Source organism: Oncorhynchus masou, chromosome 18, assembly GCF_036934945.1.
Source record: "Oncorhynchus masou masou isolate Uvic2021 chromosome 18, UVic_Omas_1.1, whole genome shotgun sequence".
In the NCBI taxonomy this organism is placed as follows: domain Eukaryota; kingdom Metazoa; phylum Chordata; class Actinopteri; order Salmoniformes; family Salmonidae; genus Oncorhynchus; species Oncorhynchus masou.
This window is the reverse complement of record NC_088229.1, coordinates 38,562,648-38,576,150: the sequence shown is the minus strand read 5'-3', so window position 1 is coordinate 38,576,150 and position 13,503 is coordinate 38,562,648. Positions and strand designations below refer to the sequence as shown.

General features: G+C 43.5%; 1 protein-coding gene across 1 annotated transcript; it reads right to left on the bottom strand.

Moving 5' to 3' along the window:
* Positions 1-4,301: 4,301 nt before the first annotated feature.
* Positions 4,302-9,507, bottom strand: LOC135504545 (protein RCC2 homolog). The gene is made up of 11 exons (XM_064923233.1): positions 9,302-9,507; positions 8,601-8,821; positions 8,290-8,383; positions 7,903-8,046; positions 7,561-7,781; positions 7,329-7,443; positions 7,026-7,192; positions 6,553-6,733; positions 5,548-5,726; positions 5,324-5,401; positions 4,302-5,199 (listed from the first exon to the last, which is right to left on the bottom strand). The coding sequence occupies exons 2-11, from the start codon at positions 8,805-8,807 to the stop codon at positions 5,095-5,097; spliced, it is 1,491 nt and encodes a 496-aa protein (XP_064779305.1). The 5' UTR covers positions 8,808-8,821; positions 9,302-9,507; the 3' UTR covers positions 4,302-5,094.
* Between the last annotated feature and the right edge of the window lie 3,996 nt (positions 9,508-13,503).

Below are 13,503 nucleotides of genomic sequence, written 5' to 3'. Positions count from 1 at the left end.
ACTTTCCCTTATGTATATTAACGTTACAGCGTGTGATGCAAGTTGTAACACATATGTTTTTATGTTTACCTGGGATTCGTTTGCTGTGGATGTCTGGCCTATATATCTTTTGATTGATGGTCTGCTTTATCGCTATGATCCCTCCCCCTTTGTCGTCTGTCTTTTTTGTTAAAATGTAAATATGTGCAGAGACGTGACATGCCGGCCCGGTTGGTACTACAAAATAGAATGGGATAGAAATGTAAAGAAAACTACAACCCATGAAGCGACCAAAGTATCATGTCGCCCTCTTGTGACGGGGATGTGCATACCATCCAAGAGTGGATTTTTATTTATTTTTAACAAATGCAAATTCGAGATTATTTAGGCTAGAGCCAAAGATGAAAGGGGAAATCTTATACTGGAGCTCATTGCCAAATGTCAGTGAATTACATACTTTGAAAGCTAAGCTACTAAATTTAGGAAGAGGTTTAGGTAACCACTCTAAAATTCAGAATGCCTGAAGGTCAATTAGACTGACATGATGGTTGGAAACATATTTGGAGCGATACATTGTAGATAATGTATACAAAAAATGGGGCAAAAAAACTATAGATTTGTATGATAGGTTAAGGTAAAACAATAAACAATACAAATATTTTTCAAGAATCAGTGGGTATCATCAAGTAATTGACCATTGAACAGTGGGAAATCTTAATGTGACTTCAATAGTATAATGAGTTGATACATTGTGCCAGCGTTACTTAGTAAAGGCCTATCGGTGCCAGCCTTGCCTCTGACAATGCTCTCCTTCTTATCCCAGCCCATGTTTTGAGAATGAGGTCCCAGGATTCACACAAAGCTGTGATTGGTGGAAATGCTGAACCTATGCTCCTGATTGGCTGATGGGGTGTTGTGAGTATTTGTACCTCAGTAGTGTAGGTTCTGCGCCTGTTAATGCACACAGGGAGAGGGAAACGGAGGGAGAGCGCTAAACCATAGAGAGAGGATCGTTTCCTAATCCTAGTGTGGGAGCAGCAACTAGTGACTGCCTTTGTGTGGTTAGAGCCAGGAGCTCAGGGCTAACCCTGTTGTGTGAGAGTGGACCGTACAGAGGACATCTACAGCCCTCCCTGGATGCTGTGACTGTCCATTACTCTCTGTATCATCGTATTGCAACAAAGCCTGGACCCCACTAGGGAGGATGGGAAGGTGTGTATGGTGGTGGGGGTGACCTCCATATTTCAGGAAAGTGACTGGATAGGCTTACAGAGCAAGCCTTAGTAAGTCAAACTTGGTCCCCAGGTTCAAAACAACATTCTTTGTGTGCTGCAAGAATGCACATTTGGGTTCATGTTATCAACACAACTTTTGGGTGAATAAAAAAAACAACTAAATTGTATATATTGTTTTTACTTTCTTGCTGCAGTGGGGCAATGTTGTTTACGACCTACATCCCAGAAACCAGGATAGAGGTTTTGATTGAGTAATGTCCTTGGTATGGGAGTATAGAGCCAGCCACTGACTGGGATTCCCTTCAGCCAAACAATCCATGCACTGTTCTGACTGACCGTAGATTACGTAGGCTTCTTTCTGCTGGGGTCTAATCACAAGACCACTCCATCTATGGCCGTCCTTCTCCCAAAAGCCTTGTGAATTATTCCTAAGAACTGCATTCCAAATTGCACCATATTCCCTACATAGTGCACTACTTTTGGCCTGAGCTCAGGAATGACCCTCATTGGAGTTTGAGAGCTAAAAGTGTAATATGACCCCTCAAACAGCACACTGGTACCACGTTCACTTATCAGAACGTTTGCATTCTGCTACAGATGTTTTGTTGCTAAGCGTTCTTGAGATAAAGACCTGACCACAGTATACTCTGGGCATGTCTTTAGAAATAAAAAGTCCACCTTGTTGGGAGCCATTTTGATTAAGAGTATTAGTTGTCATGATTTTTCATGCCTGAGAGGATAGGAATCCTGTGTTGTGTGTTTGAGGTATCTGCCTGCCTGTGGAATCAGTCTGTACTGCATATCTGGATCTGCCACACACCCCTGAAGAATGTAACACACTCAGGTAGCATATGGCAGAAGAGTCAATGGCAAGAATGCAAGGAACTGTCGCCTAGTGTATGTGGTGTGACGACTTCTTCCTACCCATGTGACATGGTCCCTACTAGACTACTAAAAGAGGCGTATGCATACTCTTGGCCCCAACATTCTGTCTGACCTCTGGCTCTGTTCCAGCCTACTTTAAAACTGCTCTGGTCCAACCTCATTAAAAATCCCAATCTCGATCCCGCCTCACAGAATAATAATTATAGACTTATCTCTAAGCTTCCAAAGCAAAAACAGGTTCAGAAAGTTTTGCAAATGTATATATATATATTTTTTGAAATACCTGATATTTACATAAATATTCACTATTTGCTATGAGACTCAAAATTGAACTCAGGTGCATCCTGTTTCCATTGATCGTCATTGAGATGATTCAACAACTTGGTCCACCTGTGGTAAATTCAATTGATTGGACATGATTTGGAAAGGCACACACATGTTTAAGGTCGACCATGCACGTCAGAGCAAAAACCAAGCCATGAGGTCGAAGGAATTGTCTGTAGAGCTCTGAGACAGGATTGTGTCGAGGCACAGATCTGGAGAAAGGTACCAAAAAAAGTCTGCAGCATTGAAGGTCCCCAAGAACTCTGTGGCCTCCATTCTTAAATGGAAGAAGTTTGGAACCACCAAGACTCTTCCTAGAGCTGGTGGCCCAGCCAAACTGAGCAATCGGAAAAGGGCCTTGGTCAGGTAGGTGACCAAGAACCCGATGGCCACTCTGACAGAGCTCCAGAGTTGCTCTGTGGAGATGGGAGAACCTTCCAGAAGGACAACCATCTCTGAAGCACTCTACCAATCAGGCCTTTATGGTAGAGCAGCCAGACTGAAGCCACTCCTCAGTAAAAGGCACATGACAGCCCACTCTGGAGTTTGCCAAAAGGCACCTAAAGGACTCTCAGACCATGAAAACAAGATTCTGTGGTCTGATGGAACCAAGATTGAACTCTTTGGCCTGAATGCCAAGTGTCACGTTTAGAGGAAACCTGGCACCATCCCTACGGTGAAGAATGGTGGTGGCAGACTAGTCAAATCAAGGGAAAGATGAACGTAGCAAAGTAGAGATCCTTGATGAAAACCTGCTCTAAAGCGCTCAGGACCTCCGACTGGGGTGAAAGTTTCCTTCCAACAGAAGAACGACCCTAAGCACACAGCCAAGACAATGCAGGAGTGGCTTTGGGACAAGTCTCTGAATGTCCTTGAGTGGCCCAGCCAGAGCCCGGACTTGAACCCAATCGAACATCTCTGGATACCTGAAAATAGCTGTGCAGCGACACTCCCCATCCAACCTGAAAGAGCATGAGGATCTGCAGAGAAGAATGGGAGAAACTCCCCAAATACAGGTGTGCCTAGCTTCTGGCGTCATTCCCAAGAAGACTCGAGGCTGTAATTGCTGCCAAAGGTGCTTCAACAAAGTACTCGGTAAAGGATCTGAATACTTGTGATTTTTTTTTTTATATAATAAAATGGGCAATGTCAACCTGCATTTGCCTTGTCATTATGTGATAGTGTAGATTGCAGGGGGGGAACAATTTGAATTCATTTGAATACAAATTTACCAAAATGTGGAAAAAGGGGTCTGAATACTTTCCGAATGCACTGTACAAATGCTTTTTTTTTGCTCACGCCTAGATTACTGTAACAGATCTACAGACAAATTAAATAAAAATCTGCATTTTCCTACCAGTGGTGTTTCCACTAGTAAATGGGGAAACCAAGGATTTCTGAAGGCATCGGCGCTTTCACCAAATTGTGCCAGAAAGACTTACTCAGAGCTTCATTTTCGGTACACAATTCCAATTAGGGCAGCATAAATAGTATTTGATTCAGATTTTTCCCCTCCACTGTTTTCATCAAAACTCCATGGCACAGCGCTAAGTTGTTGGCTTTAGTAGCCAATACATCACATTTGGAAGACCAGGTTAGTGTCATACATCATGCCACCCCCCCTTCAAATATAACAATCTATGGGATTATTTAGGATGCTCAACACAGAAGTTTATGAAAAAGAATTTTAACAGCAGTGCAGAAAGTGTAGTTTCACACTAAAACAGAGGCACACAACTCAAGTCCTCCCAAAATCACATTCATGCTGCTGTTCATTCCCAAGACTGCAGTGTCCACAGCTGGTTTCCCAGGCTAAAAAGGAGCCACTGAGAAAACAAAAACAAAAAACACCAGGAATGACAACAAGCAGACACTGGCCTTTGAGGGACAGTTGCGCATCCTCAACGCCAACATTTAATCACAAGTGAAGAGAAACCAAGGAATGAAACAAGTCAATGGCTGGAGAGCATCAACTTGGTGGCACAAATGTCTCAGATCCCCATTGTGTTTTGACAATGCATACAGATTGACCTGACAAAAAGTAATACTGCCACGGACTTCATGAACAAATTAAACTAAATTCCGCAATTGGTCTTTGGGAACAAACACATTTACTCCATACCCCCAAACGACAATTTCAAAAGACATGAAGTGTTGGTCTTGAAGTGATCCCTCACTTGGAAATGAAGGACTGATGTAGCACCTGTTATGGTGAGGGAGAGGACATTGATCAGTTCAACAGAAGGATAATAACAACAGCAAAAAACACTTCATGAAAATATAGTGAACGCTTCAGTGGAGTTGCATGGATTTTGGGGTAGGAGTAGAACCCAGAGAGGAATAATGTGCTTGGGAGAGTTGAGTGGTAGAGTTCCTCTATCCAGCTGTAGAAATCTGACAGGCGTTGTGAGCAGGATGTATTCTGTCCAGAGTAGATTTCTTTCAGTCTTAGTTGTGGCACATTTTTGTTCATTTAACCTCTGAATCTATGGCCTAGACCCAACTTGTTTTTCAAAGTGTATGCATACATATTCATGGGAGCCCACCCTCCCCAGCCATCCATCATGACTTACAAAGGTGACCTAAAGGGCGGGTGCATTCTGGAGAGAATCAGTTGTCTCTGGAGTAAAAAAAAAAAAAAGAAAAAGTGAGGCAGCTGGATGGTGCCCTATCAGAGCGTGCGTGGGTTGTACTCTGGCAGCTTCTTGAGCTTGTCTTGTTCCTGTGGAGTATCCTGTCTGGCGATGACCAGGCAGTGTGCGTATCCCATCACCACCTGCAACCACAAACAACAAAAAGTTTCAGAGTGAACATGCACCTAAATGCAGTTCCCATCTTCAGAATACATAAGTGGGAATTCAAATTCATCACTGTTCTCATTCTCTGTTGCTGCTCCACACCTGTTCAGTGTAAACTCCATCCAGGGTCTTCACCTCCTGAGCAGTAGTGGAGGACTTGGCCTTGTTGTCTCCGTATCCCTGTAACAAAACCCATGTCATAAGAGGTGAAGCCGGAACAGGTGTGCCAATTCAGCAGTCTCTTGAGCACACAAGTACATTTCTATAATGCTACAGCACTTTGGGTTTGAGAAGTCTGCTTTATAAATACACCAATTAAAACTTACCAGTTCTCCAAAGGTGGGGGAGGGTCCCCAGCTGATGGTGCTGTCGTCTGCAGCGATAACGATACTGCTTTTCCCGCACGCCAGACTGCGGACCTTCCAGCCACACAGGTCCTGCACGGCCTTGGGGTACATGGTAGACTCCCGCGAGGTATTGGTGACCCCCCAGAAAAACAGCCCTCCTGCACACAAAATGTTAATATTGTAGCTTCCTTATCAAAAAACACCAGCAAAATTTGTCCAACTCTTTGGCGTAATGGCTATATTGTTTAGACTGACAGATGTAAGGTTCAAAATCAGTTGGCACACCCCTTGAAAATCCCTACAATATACACCCAGTGTACAAAACATTAAGAACACCTTCCTAATATTGACCTGCACCACCTTTTGCCCTCAGAACAGCCTCAGTTCGTTGGGGCATGGATTCGAAAAGGTATTGAAAGCGTTCCACAGGGCTGCTGGCCCATGTTGACTCCAATGCTTCCCACAGTTGTGTCAAGTTGGCTAGATGTCCTTTGGTTAGTGGACCAGTCTTGACACACACGAGAAACAGTTGAGCGTGAAAAACCCAGCAGCATTGCAGTTCTTGACACACTCAAAATGGTGCGCCTGGCACCTACCACCATACCCGTACCATACCGTTCCAACGGCACTTTTTTTCTTGCCCATTCACCCTCTGAATGGCACACAAACACAATCCGCATCTCTATTTTCTCAAGGCTTAAAAATCCTTCTTTAACCAGACCTCCCCATCATCTACACTGGTTAAAGTGGATCTAACAGGTGACATCAATAAGAGATAGCAGCTTTCACCTGGTCAGTCTGCCATGGAAAGAGACATGTTTTGTACAGAGTGTATATCAGGTAGAGCAACAGACGTGGGGAAGTAACGGTAGTATTCTTGGTTTATAGTGGTATAAATTGATAATAGGGGTAATAAATAAAATAATTCTAAAAAGATTTACTCATCAGTGCAACATTCAAGGGGTTAAGCATTGTGTCCCATACCCATCTCATTTATAGCGAAGGAGCACTGATAGCCAGTGTAGATTTGGGATGCCCCGCGCCCGGGGAAGTCGAAGAGCTTCACCAGTCTGGGCACCATCTCGTCCTTCTGCTCCGTGTGACCCAGCCGTCCATAACCACCAAAGCCCCAGGAAAACACCCGCTTCTGGGAGTCCAATATCAGCTGGAAACACACACACACCTCACGCTAACATCACTAATATACACAAACACTATTGCGAGACATAAAGCTCTATATCATTGATTGATTTCTATTTCTAAAATGCACATTTCTGGCTCAAAGGGTATTTGTGACAATAGGGATCAGAGCCTGTATTTATAAAGTGTCTCAGAGTAGGAGTGCTGATCTAGAATCAGGTCCACCATGTACATGTCATTTTATTAATTATGATCTAAAAAGGCCAAACTGATCGTTCTCCAAGACTTGAATACGCGTCCTGGTATTCCCTCCTCACCGTGTGATTGCCTCCGCAGGCGACGTCTCGGACCACCACGTTAGGTACAGGCGTCACCTGGCCGTCCTTACTCTTCTCGATGAAGATGGCCACGCGGCGTGCAATGGTCTCACAGTCAAACTCGATGCGCTGGGCGCGGGCAATGAACTTGCCGTCAGAGTTGTGTCCTGTGACCCAAAACAAAAATTAGTGCAATGCCAGTGTTTGATCCAGAAAGATTTTTGAAGGGGTCATTGTGAATCTTTAGAAAAACATTTTTACATTTTAAATCTGTCCAGTCCTGCTCGTTAGTTGCATACATACCTAGCTGGCCATACTCTGGGCACCCGAACGAGTAGAGGTTTCCTTTGCAGTCCACCACCATGCTGAACTCTGCCCCACACGCCACCTTGACCAAGGGCTGCCCATTGTACTGGATCTGAGAGGGGAAAGGAGAAGCTTTCATAAGCACAGGCTCAGCATGTGGCCATATTAAACCTATAATAAATCAGCCACAATAATTAGGCTGATGAATAATGAGGTTGATGTTGCTTACCAGGGCTGGACTGAGGACTGCATCTGTTTGGTTGCCCTGGCCCAGCTGGCCCAGTTTGTTCTCTCCAAACGAGTAGGCGGTGCCACCCTCTGTCAATGCCAGGGTGTGGTTGCGTCCACAGGCTGCAGCCACTACCACTTCGTCTGCGAGGGCCTCAATCAGCTTTGGGGCCTCCAGGCGCTTGGTGTCCCCGTGACCCAGCTGACCCTTTTCATTTCGACCTGACAAAGGGAGAAAGAAGTCAATATCGATCCTTTCTCCTGGACTCAAACAAGCTAGAATGATTACATCTATGAAACATACAAGTACAAACTATGAGCTATTACAGTACAGCATTCCTACCCCAGCTCCAGAGCTTGCCCTCAGTGGTGATTAGGAGGCTGTGGGCAGCACAGGGCCCAGACACCACACTGCTGACCTGCACGTCACTCATGCTGCCGTAGCGGTGAGGACCCCACAAGTTCTGGCCTAGGTTCCTGAAGGCCGCTGCGAGACCCCACACACCACAATTTTAACGTAAAGTCTGCTGCGATTGTAAATGCACTTTAAAGTTTGATTTGATAAGAAACAGGAACAGTTCAATACTGCAGTCAATTATGAGGATTGCTTCAAGATTGTCAGTAGAAAGACAGGAAAAACTACTTTCAAAGTTGGTAGCACGAGTGCTATTGAGGGACAACCGAATGGAGTATTGCATACAGCAATGTACAAGACTGGGCAGGGTTATACCTTGTGCTTTTGGCACCTCTTTCCTTCCGATGAGATCCCAGTTGGTGGCGCCGAAAATGAGCAGTTGACCTTTGACTTTAGGTAAGTCAAGTTTCTATAGAAATGACAATACAGGGATCAGCTTTATCTTAACTTTCTCCTGATGTTTTGTTCTAGCACTGCATAAGCACCCTTGATTTACAAGTGACTAATAACATGTTGTTACATTCTCCATTCACATTAACAACAATTCTATATAGTCACATCACAAACCCCCTCCCTTGATTATCTGAACAATGTTTGACAACCTCATACAGGTCAGGAGGACTTACTATTTTTTCCTTGATATCGTCCGCGACAGTGACTGGTTGAAGGCCTGACTTTGTAGCAGGCTTGCCAGGTTTCTTTGTGTTCTCCTGCTCTTCATAATCGTCAAACTCATCATCACTGCTGAACTCCCGTTCCTTCTTTTTGCCTCCTGCCCTCTTCCTCTTGATCCCACCATTCCCTGAGACTTCTGTTACCTTCTTGCGTGGCATGTTTGTCAAAATATCTGTATTAAAGTGGGGGTGAAAACACAGACATGCATTTAGATATCAGTACAACCGAAATCAAACTATTATTGCTGAATTGCTGACAACGCAATGCTCTTGAGAGGAAAGACATGTCAACGGTCAAAGGAAACCTATGCGTAAATGGCTTGTCATTTACACGTTAAATTCAAGTCCAAGTACACACAAGTTAGAAAGCCACCTATCTTAGGCAAAATTAACATAGCAACACGCGCTAGTAATGAATTCTAGCACTCAGTTGTCCGCATTTCTTTGTCTTTGTGCAAACATAATCTGAGGCTACTACCTACTGAACAACAGACAACTATTAAACTACGGGAAAATACGAAAATAGCCACACAGTGCACGGTTTCACTGGATAAAAAAATGAATTAGTTAGCTAGCTAATTTAGCTAGCAAGCTAACGTCACTAACTAAGGCCAGCTAATGTGAGCTATCGAAATCTCAACAAAGACACAAACCTTGGATAACGTTAACTAACGTTAGCTAGCTAATACACCGATTAAAAACTTTCGCTTTCTCCAACTAAAAGTTGCTAAACCTCTTGAGTTCCGATTATTTTACTTCTAATTCGGTGACTAATTAATGTCTGCAGAAGGATTTCCTGATTCTCTAGTGTCTGTCCGTCTTCCTCGTTTTTTTTGATGGATTTTTTTGAACAAAAGAATCTGCAGTCTCCGGCTCGATGAAACCACGTGAGTACTGCCTACATTTATAATTAACTACAGTTGGATAATGCAAAAGGCCACAACTCTCCCTTATGTATACGTTACAGCTTGTGATAAAAGTTGTAACATATACACTGAGCGAAAATATAAACGCAACATGTAAAGTGTTGGTTCCATGTTTCATGAGCTGAAATAAAATACCCCAGACATGGCACAAACTAGTTTACATCCCTGTTAGTGAACATTTCTCTTTTGCCAAAATAATACATCCACCTGACAGGCGTGGCATATCTAGAAGCTGGTTAAACAGCATGCTCATTACATAGGTGCACCTTGTACTGGGGGACAATAATAGGCCACTCTAAAATGTGCCGTTTTGTCACACAATACAATGCCACAGATGTCTCAAGTTTTGTGTGAGCATGCAAAATCACGCTGAGTGCAAGAATGTCCACCAGAGCTGTTTCCAGAAAATGAAATGTTTATTTCTCTACCATAAGCCGCCTCCAAAATCACAACCACAGACCATGTGTATGGCGTCGTGTGGGCAAACGGTTTGCTGGTGTCAACGTTGTGAACAGAGTGCCCCATGGTGGTGGTGGGGTTATGGTATGGGCAGGCGTAAACTACGGACAACGAACACAATTGCATTTTATTGATGGCAATTTGAATGCACAGAGGTATCGTGATGAGATCCTGAGGCCCATTGTCGTGCCATTCATCTGCCGCCATCACCTCATGTTTCAGCATAATGCATGGCCCCATTTCGCAAGGATCTGTACACAATTACTGGAAACTGAAAATGTCCCAGTTCTTCCACGGCCTGCATACTCACCAGACATCACCACCCATTGAGCAAGTTTGGGACGCTCTGGATCGAGGTGTACGACAGCGTGTTCCAGTTCCCGCCAATATCCAGCAACTTGGCACAGACATTGAAGAGGACTGGGACAACATTTCACAGCCCACAATCAACAGCCTTATCAACTCTATGCGAAGGAGATGTGTAGCCTGCACTGCATGCATGAGGCAAATGGTGGTCACACCAAATACTAACTGGTTTTCTGATCCACACCGCTAACTTTTTTTTAAAGGTATCTGTTACCAACATATGCATATCTGTATTCCCAGTCATGTGAAATCCATAGATTGGGGCCTAATGAATTAAAGAACTGTAACTCACTCAATTATTTGAAATTGTTGCATGTTGCGTTGATATTTTTGTTCAGTATATGTTTCAATGTTTACCTGGGATTCGTTTGCTGTGGATGTCTGGCCTATAATTCTTTTATTTGAAGGCCTGCTTTATCGCTATGAGCCCTCCCTCTTTGTCGTCTGTCTTTTTTGTTAAAATGTGAATATGTGCCGAGACGTGACATGCCGGCCTAGCGGGTACTACAAAATAGAAATACATGGGACTTGGAAAATGTCAAGAAAACTACAACCCATGAAACGACCAAAGTATCATGTCGCCCTCTTGTGACGGGGATGTGCATACCACCCAAAAGCACATTTCTGTATTATCTAGGCTAGAGCTACAGATGAAAGAGGAAGTCTTTGACTGGAGCTCATTGCTAAATGTCAGTGAATTACATACTTGAAAGTGTTCATTTCAACAGCCTGACCCTTCCACTTTGTTTGCTAAGCTAGTACGCTTAGGGATGGGGCTTAGGTAACCACTCTGAAATTCAGAATGCCTGAAGGTCAAATAGACTGACATGATTGTTGGAAACATATTTGGAGCTATACATTGTAGACAATGTAAAAACAAAATGGGGGGCAAAACAGCCTTACATTTGTATGATAGGGTAAGCTGAGTTGCACTAAGTTCATGAAGCTAAAACTGTCTTTACCGAGAACAAGGTGGCGAGACCTCATTGTCTGTGTCTGTCCATTACACTCTGCATCATCACATTGCAGTAGAGCCTGGACCCCACTAGTGAGTGGAGGGGAGAACGGCTCATAATAATGGCTGGAATGGTTTGAATGGAATGGCATCAAACACATGGAAACCATACCCATGAGCCTGTTCTGCCCAATTAAAGTGCCACCAACCTCCTATTGTGTGGTGGGGGGTGACCTCCAGATTTCAGGAGAGTGACCTGATGCATTTGATAGGCTTACAGAGCAACCAATTGCAAGGAGATGTGCATTCTGAAATGGATGTAGATAACAAAGAGGAAAAACATAATTCTGCAATACTGCAGAGGGTCTTCAAATGCCTGAAGTTAACTCCCTTTGACTGTTCATAGAGAAAGAGAGAGCCCTTATAAAAACATTTTTTGGGGGGGGGGTGGTGGGGGGGAATCTTCACGAATCAGACACGTGGTTGTCGGACATGTGTGAAGTTTCATATGTACATTTCACCTACATCTGGTGTCCCATCTAGGGACCAACCAGGACCTACGCTGTTTAGCTTCAGAGGCAAACCAGCAGTGGGATACAGGGTACTATGTTGTTGGAATGTGCCAAAACTTGCAACTGGAAAGAAAAGGCAGCATAAGCAAAGGCCAGGGTAACATAACCAAAGACGTTTTATTTCATTGCGTTATCATACAAAAAAAATCACTGGAAACTATATTTGGGGCATCCATATACATTCATTTGTTCTCACATTTTGAAAGAAACTCCTTGCAATATTTAGTTTTGCTATCAATACCTTTGGGTTTATGTTTTGCCTTCAATATCATCATTTTTGTTTGCAATACTAAGAATTTCTTTCTCAACTTTGCTTGATATTAACAGCACAAAAGTAACTCACTCACTAAAGGATTGCACCACATAATAACACTATGACTCTATTAAAGGTGTTTAAAGCAGCGATCCTTAACTGAAACATTAACAAAGTGTCCTCCCCGCCACAGTTTCAGTAAAAAGCCGAGGGATGGGGCTTGAGAAATGCAACCACTCTCGAATCCATCCACCACGCTATGAGTGCATGGGCTGACCATCCATGGGCTGACCATCCATGATATCAATAGTTTTAATTATGTTTTTAAGTTGTTAACATTTAGTTTGTTTACAAACATTGGAGTCAATAAAACAAGTTATATTTTGGGTTTTGATGGGGTACGACAGCTGAACTAGGCATTTACACGGTATATTCTTCAAGAATCAATGGGTACATATCATTCATTTATACGTCCAAAAATTGATGTAGCAACTAAGGGTTGCCCTTTTAACAGGCAGTGACCTTCATACAGCAGAACTATGTCACCATTTGAACGTGATCCATTAACCTGGCCCCAAAAATGTATTCTGTCCCCTGTTCCGCGAATGTCCCACAGAATCTTTCCCTTGTCCTGCATTTGGGCATTTTAGATGTGGTCACCCTAATTCCACCGGTGGAATCATTGCTGCTGCCTCACCATGTAGTCTTGTTTTTGACATTCACACGTGATTGAGAGGGTTCACAAGTCAATTGTCTGTTGTCAGTGAGAAAGCCCTACTAGACCGGACCTGGTGCTGTAGGCTAGCTCAAGGCCCTAGTTAGTAAGTCAAACTGTAGGTGTGTCTTTAGAATGAAAAGGTCCACCGTGTTGGGAGCCATTTTGATTGTAAGAGTATATGTGATATTTTATGCCTGAGCGGCTTGTCATCCTGTGTTTTTTGTGTTTAAGGTCTCTGCCTGCCTTGCCCATCTCACAATGGTGTTGACTCAGTCTGTACTGCATGTCTGGATCTGCCATATACTTCTGAGGAATGTAACACACTCAGGTATCTTATGGCAGAACAGTCAACTGCAAGGATGCAATGAACTGTTGTTTTCAAGCAATTGGTGGCTAATTTGAGTATGAAAAACGTATTTGAAAAATTCCAGTCGGGCTTCCCCACACTTCACAGCACGGAAACTGCTTTCTTGAAAGTCATTAATGACCTTCTGTTGGCTACCGATTCATTCTCTATTTTAGTTGCCGCGTTTGTCACAATTGATCATAACATCCTTGTTGACCAGCTGGAGAGGTGGTTGGGAATCTCCAGCGTTTCTCTTGACT